General features: G+C 35.1%; 2 protein-coding genes across 2 annotated transcripts; one reads left to right on the top strand and one right to left on the bottom strand.

Annotated features, from left to right (window-relative positions):
* Positions 1-5,929: 5,929 nt before the first annotated feature.
* On the bottom strand, positions 5,930-8,813 carry LOC7462975 (GTP-binding nuclear protein Ran-3). Its single transcript, XM_002324245.4, has 8 exons — positions 8,616-8,813; positions 8,438-8,507; positions 8,015-8,071; positions 7,792-7,909; positions 7,121-7,210; positions 6,840-7,019; positions 6,666-6,743; positions 5,930-6,330 (listed from the first exon to the last, which is right to left on the bottom strand). Exons 1-8 carry the CDS (start codon positions 8,616-8,618, stop codon positions 6,261-6,263), a joined length of 666 nt encoding a protein of 221 aa, XP_002324281.1. The 5' UTR covers positions 8,619-8,813; the 3' UTR covers positions 5,930-6,260.
* Positions 8,814-15,432: 6,619 nt separating this feature from the next.
* LOC7459012 (GTP-binding nuclear protein Ran-3) lies at positions 15,433-18,242 on the top strand. The gene is made up of 8 exons (XM_002324810.4): positions 15,433-15,585; positions 15,689-15,758; positions 16,105-16,161; positions 16,260-16,377; positions 16,986-17,075; positions 17,177-17,356; positions 17,449-17,526; positions 17,869-18,242. The coding sequence occupies exons 1-8, from the start codon at positions 15,583-15,585 to the stop codon at positions 17,936-17,938; spliced, it is 666 nt and encodes a 221-aa protein (XP_002324846.1). The 5' UTR covers positions 15,433-15,582; the 3' UTR covers positions 17,939-18,242.
* Positions 18,243-18,685: the final 443 nt, after the last annotated feature.

Here is an 18,685-nt window from a genome sequence, read left to right as displayed (position 1 = left end):
AAGGTTCATTAAGTGTTGATCAATTTACAGATCGCTTCCACGAGCTGACTGTGCGTAGTAGGGTCGTGGAAACTGAGCAGCAAACTTTAGCCCGATACCGTACTGGGTTACGCAATGACCTGCGTAAAGAGATGTGGACTGCACGATTAATCAACGTGGAAGAGGCATATCAGTTGGCACTCCGTATTGAGAAACAACTAGGACCTTCTGCCGGGAGAAAAGTCATGTCCTGGGATTCAAAATCAGAATTTGTCTCAACATCTTCAACCCAAAGGCTCCCACCACAAAGGGATCAAATTAGAAGTGGGGTCAGTGGAGATTATAAAGGAAAAGCCAAAGCCTCTAACGAAGGACCACAATGCTATAAATGTAAAGGCTTCGGTCACTATGTTGTTGTTTGTCCTACAATGGATAAGAAACTAGCCTTTATTTGCGAAAAAGAATTATTAGTGGAGGACACTGTTGACGACACAGAGGAGGAAGAAATTGATGGGAGTAGACTTAGTGACGAAGAACACTTGAGTGCATCCGAATTACCCAGCTGCGTTATCCATCGAATATTAACAGGAACAAGGAAGGAGCTCCAGACCTCTCCCGAATGGTTGCGCACCAATATTTTTCACACTCGTATGGAGCATAATGGTCGGGCTCTGAATGTCATTATTGATAATGACAGCGGCATGAATGTGATCTCTGAAGCTGCCATTGAACGCTTGGGGCTGAAAACTGAGAAGCACCCCACCCCTTATCGGATTAGCTGGGTTAATGAGGCCAATTCTGTCCACGTAAAGCAGCGTTGCTTGGTTAAATTTTCATTGGGGAAAAAATATATTGACGAAGCCTGGTGTGATGTAATTCCTATGACTGTATGTCATATTCTACTGGGGCGTCCGTGGCTCTATGACCGGAGAGTTCTCTATGACGGGTATGCTAATACCTATTCTTTTAATTTCCAAGGTAAGAAATTTGTTTTGGATCCCCTACAGATTTCAGAGTTTGATACAAAAAAGGAGGTTGTCCCAATCTTAACAATACGACAATTTTCTCGAATTATCGAAGCGGAAAACATGGTACTATTAATAGTGAACCGTGACGTGAAGCAGGAGGAAAACATTATTCCAACAGATCTTCCAACAGAGTTCTTGGCAATGCTGGAAGAATTTCAGGATATCATGTCTGATGAGGTTCCAAACCGACTACCCCCAATGAGGGAAGTACAGCACGCCATTGATCTAATTCCGGGATCAACCCTGCCTAATTTACCGCATTACCGCATGAGCCCAACAGAGAATGAAGAGCTCAGTCGTCAAATTCAACAATTACTGGACAAAGGTTTCATTCGAGAAAGTCTCAACCCCTGCGCTGTCCCGGTTTTACTTACACCAAAGAAGGACGGTAGTTGGAGGATGTGCGTCGATAGTCGAGCCATTAATAAGATAACTGTGAAGTACCGGTTTCCTATTCCTCGTCTTGATGATATGTTGGATTTATTATATGGCTCCTCTATTTTCACTAAGATCGACCTCCGGAGCGGTTATCACCAGATTCGCATCCAGGTGGGTGACGAATGGAAGACAGCATTCAAAACGAAAGATGGGCTTTTTGAGTGGCTAGTCATGCCATTCGGACTAACCAACGCACCAAGCACCTTCATGCGCGTAATGACGCAAATTCTCAAACCATTTTTGGGAAAATTCGTTGTTATTTATTTTGATGACATCTTAATTTTTAGCCGAAGCATGCAGGAACATTTAAGCCATGTCGAACAAATTCTGAAGGTCCTAAGAGCTGAACAGCTCTACATTAACAAAGCCAAGTGTTCATTTATGAGGCAAAGTGCCAAGTTTCTGGGTTTTATCATCTCTAATCAAGGTGTTGAGGCCGACCCTGCAAAGGTACAAGCTGTACAGCAATGGCCAACTCCCCAGAATCTATCTGAAGTTCAGAGCTTTCACGGCTTAGCCACATTCTATCGGCGGTTTATTCGCAATTTCAGCACAATCATGGCCCCAATCACCGAGTGCCTGAAAGAAAAGAAATTTGCATGGAGTATGGCAGCTGCCAAAGCATTCACAGAAATTAAAAACAAGATGGGACACGCACCAGTGCTCAAGTTACCAGATTTCTCCAAAATTTTTGAAGTAGCTTGTGACGCATCACATGTGGGAATCGGGGGAGTGCTAAGTCAGGAGGGCCATCCCATTGCTTTTTTTAGTGAGAAGCTTAATGACACTCGCCGGCGATACTCGGTATATGACATGGAATTCTACGCTTTAATTCAAACACTCAAACATTGGCGCCCTTATTTGATCCACAGAGAGTTTATCCTCTTTACAGACCATGACTCCCTGAAACACTTAAATTCCCAAAACAAAATTAATGCACGACATGCTCGTTGGATGAATTATTTACAGCAGTTTGATTTTGTTATTCGAAATAAAGCAGGGACAGAAAATAAGGTGGCTGACGCCTTAAGCAGGAGACCACACCTGTTACACATGTTTTCAGCCAATGTTGCAGGTTTCGACAGCATAAAAACCGAATATACCAGCAACGAGGACTTTGGTAGTGTATGGAATAATATTTCTAATCAGGGGAACTCAGCTGAGAAGGAGTATGTGTTGCGAGATGGATTTCTATTCTACAAATCACGGCTTTGCATTCCTCGTGGCTCATTTCGGGAATTCTTGATTACAGAGCTCCATGACGGGGGCCTCGCTGGCCACTTCGGTCATGATAAAACTTTTGCTACTGTCGCTGACCGCTTCTATTGGCCTCGAATGAGGAGGGACGTCCATACTGTGGTCGATCGGTGTCGAGTTTGCCAAATAAATAAAGGCACTAAGCAACCTGCAGGGCTTTATACGCCACTCCCCATCCCAGACAGACCATGGCAGCATCTTAGCATGGATTTTGTCCTTGGGTTGCCAAGAACTTTGCGGTAATATGATTCAATCATGGTGGTAGTTGACTGTTTTTCCAAAATGGCCCATTTCCTCCCCTGCCACAAAACTTACGATGCATCAAGAGTTGCTACCTTATTCCTGCAGGAGGTTGTTCGTCTGCAAGGTATCCCAGTTTCAATCGTGTCTGACAGGGATGTCAAGTTTGTAAGTTATTTTTGGAAAACATTGTGGGCAAAACTCGGAACAAAATTGATGTTCTCTAGTGCCTTCCATCCCCAAACGGATGGCCAGACTGAGGTCACCAACAGAAGTTTGGGAAATTTATTACGTTGCCTAGTCACGGATCATGTGACCAGCTGGGATATGGTGCTTCCGCACGCTGAATTTGCCTTTAACAACTCTGTTAATCGTTCAACAGGCTACACCCCATTTGAAGTTGTTCATGGCTTTCGACACAACACTCCACTTGATGTTATTTCGTTACCATCACCACCCAGGCCAAGCGAGGCTGCGCTGGATTTCTCCAGCTACATGCGAGACGTTCACGAGAAACGCAAGGATTGACAATTTAATACAGGTGATATGGTTCTAGTTCGTTTGCGTCCAGAGCGTTTTCCTCCAGGGAGCTTTACTAAGCTACATGCACGCAGGGCAGGCCCTTTCCAGGTCACCAAGAAATTGGGTTCTAATGCATATGTCATTGCTTTGCCTTCAGATTTTGGTATTAGTCCCATTTTTAACATTGAAGATCTTACGGAGTTCAAGGGTGATGTCGAAAACATTACCGCACTACCAGCGCCAACCATAACACCAGTACCACGAGTTCCAGAGATTACAACACCACGAGATGAGATTGTTGTCATTCTTGACCATCAATTTGTTACCACTCGGCGAGGAGGTTATTATAAGTTCTTAGTGCAATGGAAGAATCGTCCAAAGTCAGATTCTGTCTGGTTGCAAGCTTCAGAGATCAAGCGTTGACATCCACACCTGTTCACAGCATACACCAGTCAAAACTTGCCAGAGTCAAATTCTTCAGGGGGACTGGCAGTTGATGCTAATCAAGACACAGGACTTCCTACGACTTCAGGATCAAAGCCTCCATCAACATAGGAGTCGCTGCAATTTGTTTCTTTCCTGTTATTACTTTTCTAGTTTATTAGTTTCCTAGTTGGATTTGAAATTCTAGTCTTTTATTCTTTCCTAGTTTATTATTGTTTCCTAGTTAAAATTGGAGACTGTATTAGTATTTAAAGAGGATGAAAGTAATATGAATGACAATTAATTTTTTAGCCATCCTACGAACTCTGAGTTGAGCTTTCATTGGAGTGATTCCAATACACAGAGAGATTCTGTGCTAGTCCCTATTCCTGATACTCAGCGTGAGGCTGCCCCAAACAGATCGTTGGCACCACAGGTAGGCAAGGGGTTTTAAGGGTGAGTTTTTAGCATGATATATCAAGAAAAATGAGAGTATATATTTTACTAATATCAGGGTAGTTTATAGTAGTAGTGTGATTTTATGAGAGTGAGGTTCTGTACTATTTTTAGCAAAATAAAATAAAGTTTTTCAAGTATTCTTGATATGAATGCTTGGTGAATGTTCATCTCCCAATGCTCTTTGACATTACAGGACTAGAAATGCTTGAATCTTGAGCATTTGATTATAGTTTTTGAAAGATGAATCAATATCATTCCAGGACGAGCAGTTTTCTGCTCGGCAGAAACAAGACTTGCAGGCAGCTAAAAGGCTCAAACAATAAGAGTCACCACACATCCTGCTAGAGGCCATCCCCAATTGATCATCTCTTATGGCTAGTCCCATAGGCATGATGAGGAAGGAAACTGGAGAGAAAAGAGGAAGTGCCCTGCTTCAAATAACCCCCTGTGTTAGCTAGGCAGCCAATCCACTTGCTGGCTTCTTTGTAAATTTGAGAGATGCATGGTTATCACTTACCATCCATTCTCTATCTTACCGGGACAAAATAAAAAGAAATAAATTATAAAGTTAAATTCTTAACTATCTCAATAATAATAAATAAAATTGACAAAAAAAATTTAAACAAAAATCTAATTAAAAAAAAGTATGAATTACAACTATTGTAATCCACTGTTGTTCAGTAGGTGTAAATGAACAATGATTTTCCCATTCCTTTTGTTTTTGTTAACTAGATTTTACACCCACTGACCGGGGCGGTTTTCAAAGCTAATTCTTATATAAATTGTGCAATTAAGATTAAAATAAATATATGTAAGAGCTTGTAGAGTTTAAATTATAGAGAAAAATATGTAATTTTTAAGTCGAAATCTCTACATCTTATTTATGCAATTTTTTATTTATTCTGATGAAAAATGTTTTTACTAACACTGTTGTTTATAAATAAAAACACAAGAAATTTAAAATAAATATTTACAAGAATCCCGATAATTTAAGTTTGAGAGAGAGAGAATATTTCTGGAGACAAAATATCATTTCTTTATTACTTTATTTTTTTTAATAAAACATCTTTTTTTTATTAGTAGCATGTTTTATAAACCAAAACTTATCATATTCTAAAAATGCAAGTTTAAAAAAAATACATGCCTTCATGGTTTTCACTCAAATTGACAATGGCAATTTGAGTAACTGGCGCGCATCCTTGTTGGTTGTGGAAATGGTGGTGATGGGGATTGTGTCCCTCGTTTTTTCCCCATAATTCAATGGTTTCCCTGTAGAAAGAGACGCAGCCATCACTTTAATTGTTGTTAGCAGTAATGGTTTCCTGTAGGGTTGTTGTGCGCAGTAAAGAGAAATGAATGCAAAGAATGAACGAGAAGAGCAACAAAAGAGAAGAGGATAAGCTGGTAAATATCAAGTTTATTGTGTTTAAAATGTGGTTGCATCACTGTTTTGCGAGCCCATTTGTCTCAAAAAGGCACATTTCGTTTGAAACGGTTCTTATAGGCGAAGCCAAATTACTGTAACAATACAACGAGATCATTTGCAGCCTCTAGGTTTTCGTTTATTGTATTAGTCTATAAAATGAATGAGAAGTCACCCTGGTTTTAATTCATAGCAAAAAAAACGAAAAAAGGATGGTATAATCAGCTAATCAGCACAGCGCTAGAAATTCAAGGACAGAGCAACACCAGGAGCATCCTACATAGATTAGTACCATAAAAAAGGATGGTATAAACAGAGCAAGACACCCCCTGCAAATTGATGAATGGGCAACTCGAAACGAACAGGTCAGTGATGGACCTGAAATCATTCAGTTTATACTTGTACTAGTCTAGGGGCATAAATCCATATCCTCGAAACCATACAATCAAAGCCTCTCAGATACCAACAAGGACCATGTCTCTTCTATTCTTTTACTCAAACGCGTCATCATCGTCATCTGGAAGAGGTTGGCTAGCAGCAGCAGCAAGTTCGGCTTCATGCCTGTTAAGAGTACAGGGAGAAAGAACAAATGTTAAAAAATAAATGATGATATGAACATAAATGACAGGATATAAAGAGACAAAAGACGTGGATGATTTGCTGTATCAACTATTTACAGAAAAAGAATCCAACAGACCTCTTGTACACTTGCTCAACACAAACACATTGATTGTGTAACATAAGTTAATTTTTATTAAATCTGAGAAATTCCTTTCTTATGGGTTCTTTTATAAACAATGCACATCATGTACAAGCAGATTTGTAAATATCCATGGAGATTAGAGAGCAAAAGACTGATAAAGGATGGCTAATCTTAAACAGAACAAAATACTTACTGTGCTTGTGCTACAAGATCGATAGGCACTTCTGGGGGAGCCAAGGCTGGAGTCTCAACAAAATGCAAGTTAGGATCCCTACAGTCACAAACAATCCCAAATAGCATCACTTCGCGTCAACAGAAATTACAAAGGGTTGAAAGCATTCAGATTGAAATTATGATAATTTTTTACCCAGCAAGTTTTCTAGCAAGGTACAAGAATGGCTTCTCAAAATTATAGTTGCTCTTAGCTGAAATCTCATAGTATTGCAGGTTCTTCTTCCTGTGAAAGGTAACCTGCTTTGCCTTCACCTGCCTGTTCTTTACATCCACCTTGTTTCCGCAAAGAACAATAGGAATGTTTTCGCAGACCCTGAAGAGTAGACAGCAGATAGTGATAAAAAAATGTATTAGATGAGCTTGACAATAAGAATTGAATTTAATTTCAGATCAGAACAAAGAACTCTAACACACCTGCAAAGATCCCTATGCCATGTAGGAACATTCTTGTATGTCAACCGAGCAGTAACATCAAACATGATTATAGCACAGTTACCATGGATGCTGCACCATAGGTACAATCGTAATGCAGTTAGTCACTTCAACATACCAAGAAACAAAATTATAGAGAGGGTCAGGAAATAGAAAAGAACCTAGTACAAAGATAAAGGTTTGCTAAAATCCAGAATAAACCCTCTAGGCATATAAACTAATCCATTAATCCATGCTTAAAAAAGGTTTAGACTAATCAATTCACCCAAGACAAACTAGATCTACTGATGTAAAGAGAAATGTTGTTCAGATATTCAGGTGTGTAAAACAACAAAGTGAAACTAAGACATCACTCAGAATCTGTGACATCAACCAAGATCCTAAAACCTAGAATATAACAATAACATGAACAATAACCTTGAAGACAAATCCCCCATAAAAAAAACCGGCAGAAAAAAAAATAAAAACTTGCATTCTTCATCTTTTTCATAAATTAACACCACACAATCAGCACAAAAGATTACACATGGGATATCTAAAAAGATAAAATCTTGCAATTAAGCACCAAATCATCCTCGTTGCATAAATCCCGATAGCTGACACCCATACACTTTGTTTACAAAAATCTAGAATTGAAACAAACAATCACTTACTAGTATCCATCTCTAAGACCACCAAACTTCTCTTGACCGGCTGTATCCCAGCAATAGAATCTAATTTTACCACAGTTAGTGAAGAAATCCAAAGGATGAACTTCCACACCAATAGTTGCTGTATTCACCAAAAATATGTAAATAAATTAATAACTAGCGCACTACAAAACCAACTAAGACAAGCACACAAGAATCAATCAAAATAACAAAAGTTAAAACTTACGCTCATATTTCTTCTCGAACTCGCCAGTCAGATGCCTTTTCACAAATGTTGTTTTCCCTGCATTGAGCAAACACCCAGATGACAAAAATCAAAACCCCCCTATGCTCTTAATAAAATAAAATAAAATCAACACCCTAAATCAAAAACCCATCAAAAACCAAAACCCTGAATCCCTTCCCACAAAACAAATTTGTTTTTCTTTTTCAAATACCCATATTCTTTAATAAAAAAGAATCAAAACCCAAATTCCCTTTTTCACAAATATATCTCATCTTCTACCCAGAAGAAGAAAATCAAAACCAAGTCCAAAAAACACCAAGAATCAATACAAATCAACTAATCCAGATCAACAAACTTCAAAAATCACAAAAAAATGACAAATTTAACCAAAACAGAATCTCAAAAAGAGATATACATACATACCTGTACCACCATCGCCAACAATCACAAGCTTGAAGCTTGGATAATCAACAGTTTGTTGATTCGGCAAAGCCTACACAAATTACCAAAAAAAAATCATCAAAAAGAAAATAAAAAAGAAATCTTGAGATTATTGCAATATAGAAAATGAGAAGTGAAAACATGGGCTTTACTTGCTCACCATTTGAGTTTTAAGACTTGGAATTGAAACAGAGAGAGCTACCGCTACTACTACTATTGGATTTGAATTTTAGAAGGCTTCTTGTGAGGGCTAAAGGGGCTTTTTTGTAAGGAGGAGAGAGTAGAAAGATCTGGGACGTTGGTATTTGTGGGCTCTTTTTAGACGGTGTTGATCGAGGGAGTGGAGATTAACTTGGCTTAAAGCTGCCGCTAAACGCTGCTGAACCATAGGTGTTGTTCAGCTTCACATTTTGCCCGTTCGACATGACCTTTTTTAAAAGTAATTTTTAAATTATTTTTTATTTAAAAAAATAATAAATTATTGTTTTCACGTGAGTAAAAAAATTAAAAAACTGATTAAATTAAAAAAACCAGAAAAAAATAACTGAAAAAACTAAACCGTGAAAAAAACAGATTAAACTGATTAGAATTTTAAAAAAATCAATTGGTTTGGTTTCGGTTTTATAAGTCTGAAACCGAAAAAACCAAACCGAACCTAAACCGAAAAAACCGAGCCAAACCAAAAAAATCAATTCAAACCGATTTGAACCGGTTTTTATTCTAAAAAAATCAAACCGAAACCAGTCGGTTTGAACTGGTTTCAGTTTTTTTTAAAAAAAAATTTAATTTAGTTCTTTTTTTTCATAAAAATTGAAACAAGTTGAAAAGTATCATCCCTATTTTATATTTTAATATATTAATATTAAAAATAAAAAATATTAAAATAATATATTTTCAATTAAAAATTATTTAAAAAAAAAAAGTGAAATAGAGTTGATTGTTATTTATGCTCAGCCCATGAAAACAGACTCATTTGATATTTTTTTTTATTAATACTCGGTTATTTACTTATGAATGCAGTAAAAAAAATATAAAAAATTATAATATTTAGTTAATTATCTTTGATTAGAGTTATTATCAAGTGCAAATGAAGATAATGTTTGTTTTTAAAGGTAATTTTTGTTTGAAAATATATTAAAATAATTTATTTTATTTTTAAAATTTATTTTTTATATCAAATTTATTTAAAATTAAAAAAAATTAAAAAGTTTTTTTTAAAAAAAAAATTAAAAACAAACACTTAATTGGGTAAGCTATAAGTGTTGGTTTTTTTTTGCTAGTTCAATGGTGGAAAGCTTTCTCTTTTTATTTTATTTTTTTCCCTTACAAAAACATGATGAGAAACAAAAACTAGGTAGCTGGCAGCCTACATATAGTTACATAAGATGGAGATTTAACGAGAAAATTCAAGGTCCATTGAACATTTCATTAAACAACGAATTGAAATGGGAAATGGGCTTACATCTTGAGAGTGATCCAAAGCTTCAATCTCAATAACCTAGTAAAGGGAAATGGGCTTCCAACTTGTTTCGACAGTTGGAAGTCTTGACGAGGGCATTGCTGGCCGTGGTGGATGCTGCAGCTGCTTCAGCATGCTTGGGTGGCCATGGTGGATGCTGCAGCTGCTTCAGTATGCTTGGGTGGCCATGGTGGCGTTTAGGATGAGGCTGTTGATTAACGTGATTGGCTTCCTAATTCTTTGGGATATAACCTGGTTACTAGGAGCTGGGTTTGTATTGAATTCTAGGGTTTTTTTGTGTGTGTTTGTGAGGTTTCCAGCGATACCGGAGGATGTGTGAAGTCTGATGTTGTGGGTGTTTTTGACACGGGATGTTCTTATAGAATCCTGAAACATCAGTGTATGATATTGGAATATACAGAACAGTGTGGAGTTTAGGGATTCGATTCAGGCCTTGCAAGGTTCAAAAGATGAATTCTCAGCCCATGAATATTCTAAAGAAAAGAACACTGCTAAGAAAATGGAGTCTATTAGTAACTGCCTAGTCAGAAGAAACTAAGAATGCGATTCCCAAAAAATTTAAATTTTTTGGTTATTAAAATTTAATATAATTTATATATTTTGGATCATTTTGATGTGCTGATATCAAAAATAATTTTTAAAAAATAAAAAAATATCATTGGCATGCATTTCGGCACAAAAAGTTATTTGAAAAGTAACCACTACCACACTGCCAATCACTCTTTAAAATATGTTGCTGATAAAAATCAGGAATTAGCAATAGATATTGTCAAATATAAATAATAGATATTAATTTTTTAGCAATGGATTATCCGTTGCTAAATTTTTTAGCAATAATTTATATGTTGTTGAAATTCAGTTGCTAATTGTATAAATCAGCAATGAATATTTCATCGCTAATCATCATAGCTGATCAACAACAGATATTACGTTGTTGATCTGTTGTTAATTAGCAATGAAAAATTTGTTGCTGATTTGTCCAATAATTATTTTTTAAAACATGAATTTTTTTCTCATTTATTGAATTTCTTATAATTATTTGTGGATATTTCAAAAATTATAGAAAAATATATAAAGAACATAAATTAATACTAGAAATTATTTTATCAACAATAATAAGTGAAATAAAAATAAATATCATAATAAATTTCAAAATCCTGTTAAACTTACATCAATACAGAGAAGTCACAATTTAATAAATATGTGATATCATAGAAGTGATGGTGGGGATGGTGGTGGAAACAAACCAAAACAATGCTGACCATCATAAGGTGAGATCGGTATATGGGGGTCGAGGCCTAGGTCGATATACTGGATTAGATAAGGGATACGTAAGTATCGTCATCTATGGAGCCACATGTGATGGCATAGATGAAGTCATTGGTGCCGACATACATTGGTTCATATTCGATGCCCAAGCTTGGTATCCCATGTTACTAAGAAATTTTTTGATAGAAGTCATCTCCTGCTGTAGTGATAAAATATGACCATCTCTTTCCTTTATTTGCTCTTTCAATGCGTGAATTGATGAACTTGAAGGTGTTGACTCGTTATATAGGATTGTGATGAAGCACTCGTACTAACCATGAATTTTGGAATACCAGGTGCACAATATATCTATCCTTTGTAACTCCTTTTATAACCACAAACCAAGTTACTCCATCAAATGAATGATGATTTCTCCGATCAGTTTCATATCTTGAAATCATCTTTTTTTTTATAATTCTCATACATTAAAATTAAATATAATAATAAATTCATGTTAATTTTAAATAATAATTAAATTATATAAAAAATACTTACAACAACTTTTTTAGACTTGTTATCTATGAAGGTTTCAGGTTGCTTGGCACTCTGATGCAACACCGAAAACACATCATCCCATAGAGGTTCTTTTTCACATGTCTTTTTCTTGCTATCAACAAAAAAAAAATTAGAAAATATAAACACAAAATTTTGAAGTCCATTGTAACAAATAAAAATATATATATTATCATGCTAGCTCGATATGATGTAAATGACACTATACTTCCAGAAAGAGTGCTTAATTTATCATTTGTTTCAGTTAGCCAATTATTCCTTGCAGATTTTGATCTCCTTTGAAATTCAGGAGTTGACCAAATATCTTTAATCATTTGATTCTAATCGTCATTATTTATCCAAATTGAACCTTTATTAATAAAATCCATAATATTTGTGGTATTTCTGTCTGACATAGCTCTATTACGAGCTCGAGTCAACTGCTGGTTCAAAGCAATTCTAGTCTTATCTTCCCAAATCTTACAAACAATTGGTTCATCGTCCTCAGAAAATGTATATTTTTTCTACCAAAAAAACCTCAACATAATTGCTAACTAACCTCTATAATTACAACGCATAGACAACTAGTAGCCAAAAAAATGAACAAAAAATATTGTTAAAATAATAACTTCTTAACTACATCATAAAATGGAATTTAATTTGTCTTATATTCTTATTATTATAATATTTTTTAAAATAAAAAAATATATATGAGTTGGTTTGACTCAATGAACCAAGGTCATTAAAATGAAAAATTACGCAAACTAAGAACTCTATTAATACACCATCGCTTAACATTCAGCCTTACACCAAACAAAAGTCTCGGATGAAAAATGCTCACTAAGAACAAAAGAAAAATCATGAACCAAAAGAATGACATTGGTTCACGGTCATGCAATCTAATTATAAGTAATGATGCTCTGTACGAATCTCAGATTCAAACAATTACAGAACTTTCATGGTAACTTAACTCGTATCTTTACGAAGGAATGCCATCAACAATTGCTACATGTATTAACAAGAAACGCATCACCAAAGCAAAAGGCAATCATGTTTTAAACCTCTATAGTAAATGGGGACAAATAATGAAAGTTCAAACCTATTGTTTCTTGAATTTAAGTCTTAAGTCTCATGTTTCTTTATGGCTTTACAATAGCCTATTTTTATTATATATAGATTTTTGCATCCTCCTGGCAAAATAGTTACCTATTACATATTTCCAGTCCTACAATGCTAGTTGATTTCATTAACACATAATTATATCTAAAATTAAAATACAAATGTGTAATCACATACCTTAAACTCTTTAAAGAGTTCATCCTTATAAGTTGAGTCAACTCTTTCCCAATTATGTCATGCTCCTTTAAAATTTGACCTCAAAATAAATTCAATCTCACGCTCATACGATGAGTTATTGAAACTTAAAAAATGACAAAGATTCATAAAAATAATGAAGCTTAAAAAATAATTATAAAGCACAATAATCTTATAAATTTCAACTTGCTCTATTGTTCCATAATGAAGCTCTTTTTTTTTTTGTAATTGGATCTTTATGTGTGTGAAAACCCTCCTTTTGAACTCTTTGCTCGTGATGCAATGAAGAAGATGTTGAATCGTGGATTGATGGGACGTCATCTCAATCCTCTGAATCTCTAACATTACAATTGTCTCCCTCATCACCTAATCCTTTTGCATTGACATTATCTCCCTTATCTTCATCATTATCATCATTATCACTATCTACTCTCTCATAGTGTTCTCCTCTATCTTCCTCAACTCTCTCACATCTCCTAACAACCTTGCCCCTCCAATCATAATAACCATCATCAACATTAAATCCTCCAAAGTATATGGGTGATCTCGAGGGAAACCTTCTTGAGTTTGAAGTAAATCTTGAAAGTGAGAACCCTCGTACGATTGATAATCATCCCTTCTCTCATAATCTTGTTAAGTATGATGTGTACTCAAAGTAAGATTATAGCAATCATGCAACTCATGATGAATAGGTTGATGAGAAATGGATGCTTGGCTATTTAGCCCGGATGAGGGGCCATTTGATCTAGATGAAGTGGTCTTATTACTCTTGGAATCTAATATAGAATCACGTCGAGGCATGCTAGATACCTAAAATAGAATAAAAAAATTAACATCAATAATAAACATTATAGAATAAATATAACTAAATTATTTTTAATTATTGAATATGCACTAATTAAAACAATAAGAAAATAAAAAGGAACAAAATAATTATTTTTAATTAATACCATTAATACAAACACAACTTACATTACTTAAAAATAAGTCCAAATACAATAAATAAAAAATAAATTTTACAATAAATCATCATCATGCTGCTCATCATTATCATCACTCATAATCACATCATCGTAATCATCATTAACATCATCATCAAATTCTTCTTCTGAAACCCTTTCAGCTTCTACCGAATTTGCATGTAACTGAAGCAATTCATAATGATTGATTTCTGTATAATATGATGTTTCAACAAATATATTTGGATCATCAAGTGTCTGGTTAGAAAGGACACGACATGGTTGAGAAATATCATTTGACTAAGCGACATCAAATGATTTCATATTGTTATCATCTTCAATAAATTCACACATGTCACGACTTCTAGTAGTTGTCTTAATAACCATCCACCATTCAGAATATTTATTATCAGGTGAACATGTATAGTAGACTTGTTGACATTGTTGCGCTAGCACAAAATCTTCATTTCCATATAGTTGAGAAGTATGCTTGATTTCAACCAAACCATTTGAACGATGCATTCTAATTCCTCTTCTTGTATCATATGAATGACATTTAAACATGAATACCTTGCACTTACTCCCTAGATATTTGTTTCAAGGATAGGTTGTATAGCAATCCCTTTCCCATAAAAGAGTTTAAAAGATTTTTCACTGGTGGTTTGTGTGAATTATCATTGGAGGTCAAACACTTGGACAACTTATAATTTGCGACAACCTAGCCTTGAAACAAATATTCAAAACAAAAAAGAACATCAGATCTTTAGGTAATATTCACATAAACCCTAAAAAACTTTAGGTCTATCTAACGGGATTCTTAGGACTTTTGAAAATAATTTAAATTTATTATTTTCGCTACGTGTATGTGTTTTAAGAAACCCAACAATGCAAAGATACACTTACACCAAAAATCACATCGTATAATTTTCTCTTACAATACAAAAATATTATACCAGAACTTATCAATTTTTAGAAATGAGATAGATATCACTTTTTTTAAAAATAAAGTAATGTTGGAGTTATATTTTATAAAAATCTTTTAATAGAGTCATGTATATATATAATTTTGATATATATAAAATTATTAATTTATATATTAAATGGGATAAAATATGTTATCTTTAGGTTGTAATAATTTAATATATTCATTCCTCCATTAAATATTAAAATATTATTTAATTAAAATTATTAATTTATCACATCTAAAACTAAAAAAAAATCTGAACACAATAAGCATAATTCCAATACATGACGCACACGTCAAGCGATCAAACCCTAGATTCCCAAAAATCGGACGGTCTAGATTCGTGCGTCAAACTTAAGCCACCTGAACCAGTTTGAATTTTGAAAACCTACATAGCTTCCATCCTCTACACACACGTCACTCTTTGAATAAATATCCACCCTCCACGTAACGAAGCCCACGTTCACCAACGTTCCAGATCTTCCAATTCCCTGAACCTTACCGCACAAGATCTCCTTAAAACCTCTCTCTATAAAATCATTTTAAGAACAGCCTCTTTAATCTCTCTCTCTGTCTCTCGAGCTTCGCTATTTTGAAAAATTAACCCAAAATGGTGAGTGTTTATCGTTCATTTCTTTAATTAGATCTAATTGCGATCTCTAGTTATCTTATTGATTTGTTACTGATATTATTTATTGGGTTTTGGTTATTTTTAGGCTTTGCCGAATCAGCAAACTGTTGATTATCCAAGCTTCAAGCTTGTAATTGTTGGTGATGGTGGTACAGGTATAAATTTATCTTCGTCAAAGCTCTGTGCGGTTAAATCTTTCTCGGGTTTTTTTATCTGGTTTTTGTGTTTTGTGTTGATTTGTAGTGATTTTCTTTGGCATTTTGATTTTTCCTTCAAAAGGAAAGTTGGCTTTTTCATTAAAAGATTGAATTTTTCAGTTGTTTGCAATTTGGGGTTTTGATTTTCTCGATATAAAACATGGGTTTTAGTTTTTAGCTTCTGGGTATTTGATAACATGAAGAGAATGTTTGTTTGTGAAAATTGTTATTTTGGGGTTTTGATTTTTAATGTTCATTTGTTTTGGGTTCTGACTTGTGGCATCTGGGTGGTTTTGAATTGTAGGAAAGACCACATTCGTTAAGAGGCATCTTACCGGAGAGTTCGAGAAGAAATACGAGCGTAAGTTAATATGTATTTTGTTTGTTATTGTTTGAATAATCTTATGTTTTAGTTCTTTTTTGTTTATTGATTGGTTGATGTTTTTGTGATGAATACAGCAACTATTGGTGTGGAAGTGCACCCCTTGGATTTCTTCACTAACTGTGGCAAAATTAGATTCTATTGCTGGGATACAGCTGGTCAAGAGAAGTTTGGTGGTCTTCGAGATGGATACTAGTAAGTGATTTATTGTAAGATTTTATCTTTCTTGATATTCAATGTGAAATTTGATGTGCTGATTGCGAGATGTTATTTTATGGAAAACATGAAGAATGCAAAAAATGTTTTTGGATCAATTTCATTTATATGGGGGATTTGTCTACAAGATTACTGCTTGTGTTATATAGATTGTGAGATGTTATTTTATGAAAAACATGAAGAGTGCAAAGGTTGTTTGTGATCAATTTTATTTATATGGGGGATTTGTCTACAAGACTACTGCTTGTGTAATAGTTGTATAGTAGGTTTTAGGATCTTGGTTGTTAACAGATTCTGCGTGATGTCCTGGTCTCACTTTGTTGTTTTGTGAGCAATTGAATATCTGAATACATTTCTGTTTACAGCCGTTAGATTTTGGCTGTTTCTTGACTTAATTGATTATGTTAAATTCAAGTGTGATTAATGGACTAGTTTATATGCCTTGAAGGTGTATTCTGGATTTTAACAACCCTTATCTTTGGATGGTATACTTTTATATTTCCTGATCCTGAACCATATCCTACTGTAATTTTGTTTCTTGGTATCTTGGAGTCACTAACTGCTTTGCAATTGAATTTATGGTGCAGCATCCATGGTAATTGTGCTATCATCATGTTTGATGTCACTGCTCGGTTGACATACAAGAATGTCCCTACATGGCACAGGGATCTTTGCAGGTGTGTTGAGTTCTTTGTTCATGATCTATTAATTTCAATTCTTTTTGTCAAGCTGATTTATTTAAATACATTTGTATCACTTTCTGTTGCATAATCTTCAGGGTCTGTGAAAACATTCCAATTGTTCTTTGTGGAAACAAGGTGGATGTGAAGAACAGGCAGGTGAAGGCAAAGCAGGTTACGTTTCACAGGAAGAAGAACCTGCAATACTATGAGATTTCAGCTAAGAGCAATTATAATTTTGAGAAGCCATTCTTGTACCTTGCCAGAAAACTTGCTGGGTAAAGGATAATCTTTTCAATCAGAATGCTTTAACTCTTGCAATTTCTGTGGACCCCAAGCGATAGTTTTTTGAATTGGTTTGTGACTGCAGGGATCCTAACTTGCATTTTGTTGAGACTCCTGCCTTGGCTCCCCCAGAAGTGCCTATCGACCTTGTAGCCCAAGCACAGTAAGTGTTTTGTTTTGTTTAGATTAGCTATTCTTTGTTAGCCTGTTACTCTCTTTAGTCCATGGATCTTTACAAATCTGCATGCATATTCTGTGCGTTGTTTATACACACGCATACACAATTACACACAAAAGGGAGAAAAACAGAATTTCTCAAATTTAATGAAAATGAATCCATATAGCGCCGCAAGTGTACAAGAGGCTTGTTTGATTCTTTATCTTTAAACAGATGATATAGCAAACCATCCATGCTATTTTTCTGGTCTCTTTCTATTCTGTCATTTTGGTAGATACCACCAGTTTAGTTTTTAACATTTGTTCTTGATGCCTGTAATTTCCACAGGCATGAGGCTGAACTTGCTGCTGCTGCTAGTCAACCTCTTCCAGATGATGACGATGATGCATTTGAATAAAGAATAGAAGGGGCATTGTCATTGTTGGAGTGAGAGGCTTTGATTATATGGTTTCAAGGATATGGATTTATGTCCTTTGACTTGTATGAGTATAAATTGAATGGTTTCAGGTCTATGCCTGACCTGTTTGTGAGTTGCTCATTTCATCATTTTCCAGGGGGTGTCTAGCTTTGTGCATTCCATCCTCGTACCTACAGTTTTATACTGCTGATTGATGTCTGTAGGATGCTCTTAGTGTTGCTCTATATCCTGAATTTGCAAGCGTTGTGCTGATTAATGATTAAAATCACGGCCTTTTCGTCCACGCGATGTGATTACGCTGATTCCTTCTTGTCTAGTGTGAATTAAAACCTGACTTCACTTTCATTTTATAAACCAGGTAAAATCCAGAGGCTAATTGAGTGATTCGGATATTTGTGGCGCTAGTAAAATCCTAGTATGCCACTACATTTTATCTTCTTTAATTCCTTGAATTTTCAGCCGCAGAGGATCTGTATGGAGACTGTACAATGGGTAAGGGCATTCCATTATAATTGAGGACCAATTGTGGCCAGTCTCGCTTGCTCCATCTATCAATAATTCTAATGATTAAACGAATCTCGAATGAATGTCACTTGGCACGCTTTGATTTGTTCTAGTGTTGCTATCGTGCTTTGTTTTTCAATTATATGTGATCTAATCTTAAACAAGAACAGGTCACGAGGCAGAGCTGAGCATGATCCTGCTATTTATTAAACCTGGTTCGGA

The sequence above is a fragment of the Populus trichocarpa genome, chromosome 18, assembly GCF_000002775.5.
Source record: "Populus trichocarpa isolate Nisqually-1 chromosome 18, P.trichocarpa_v4.1, whole genome shotgun sequence".
NCBI lineage: Eukaryota > Viridiplantae > Streptophyta > Magnoliopsida > Malpighiales > Salicaceae > Populus > Populus trichocarpa.
The sequence above is the reverse complement of the archived record's forward strand: the minus strand, read 5'-3'. Positions and strand labels throughout refer to the sequence as shown.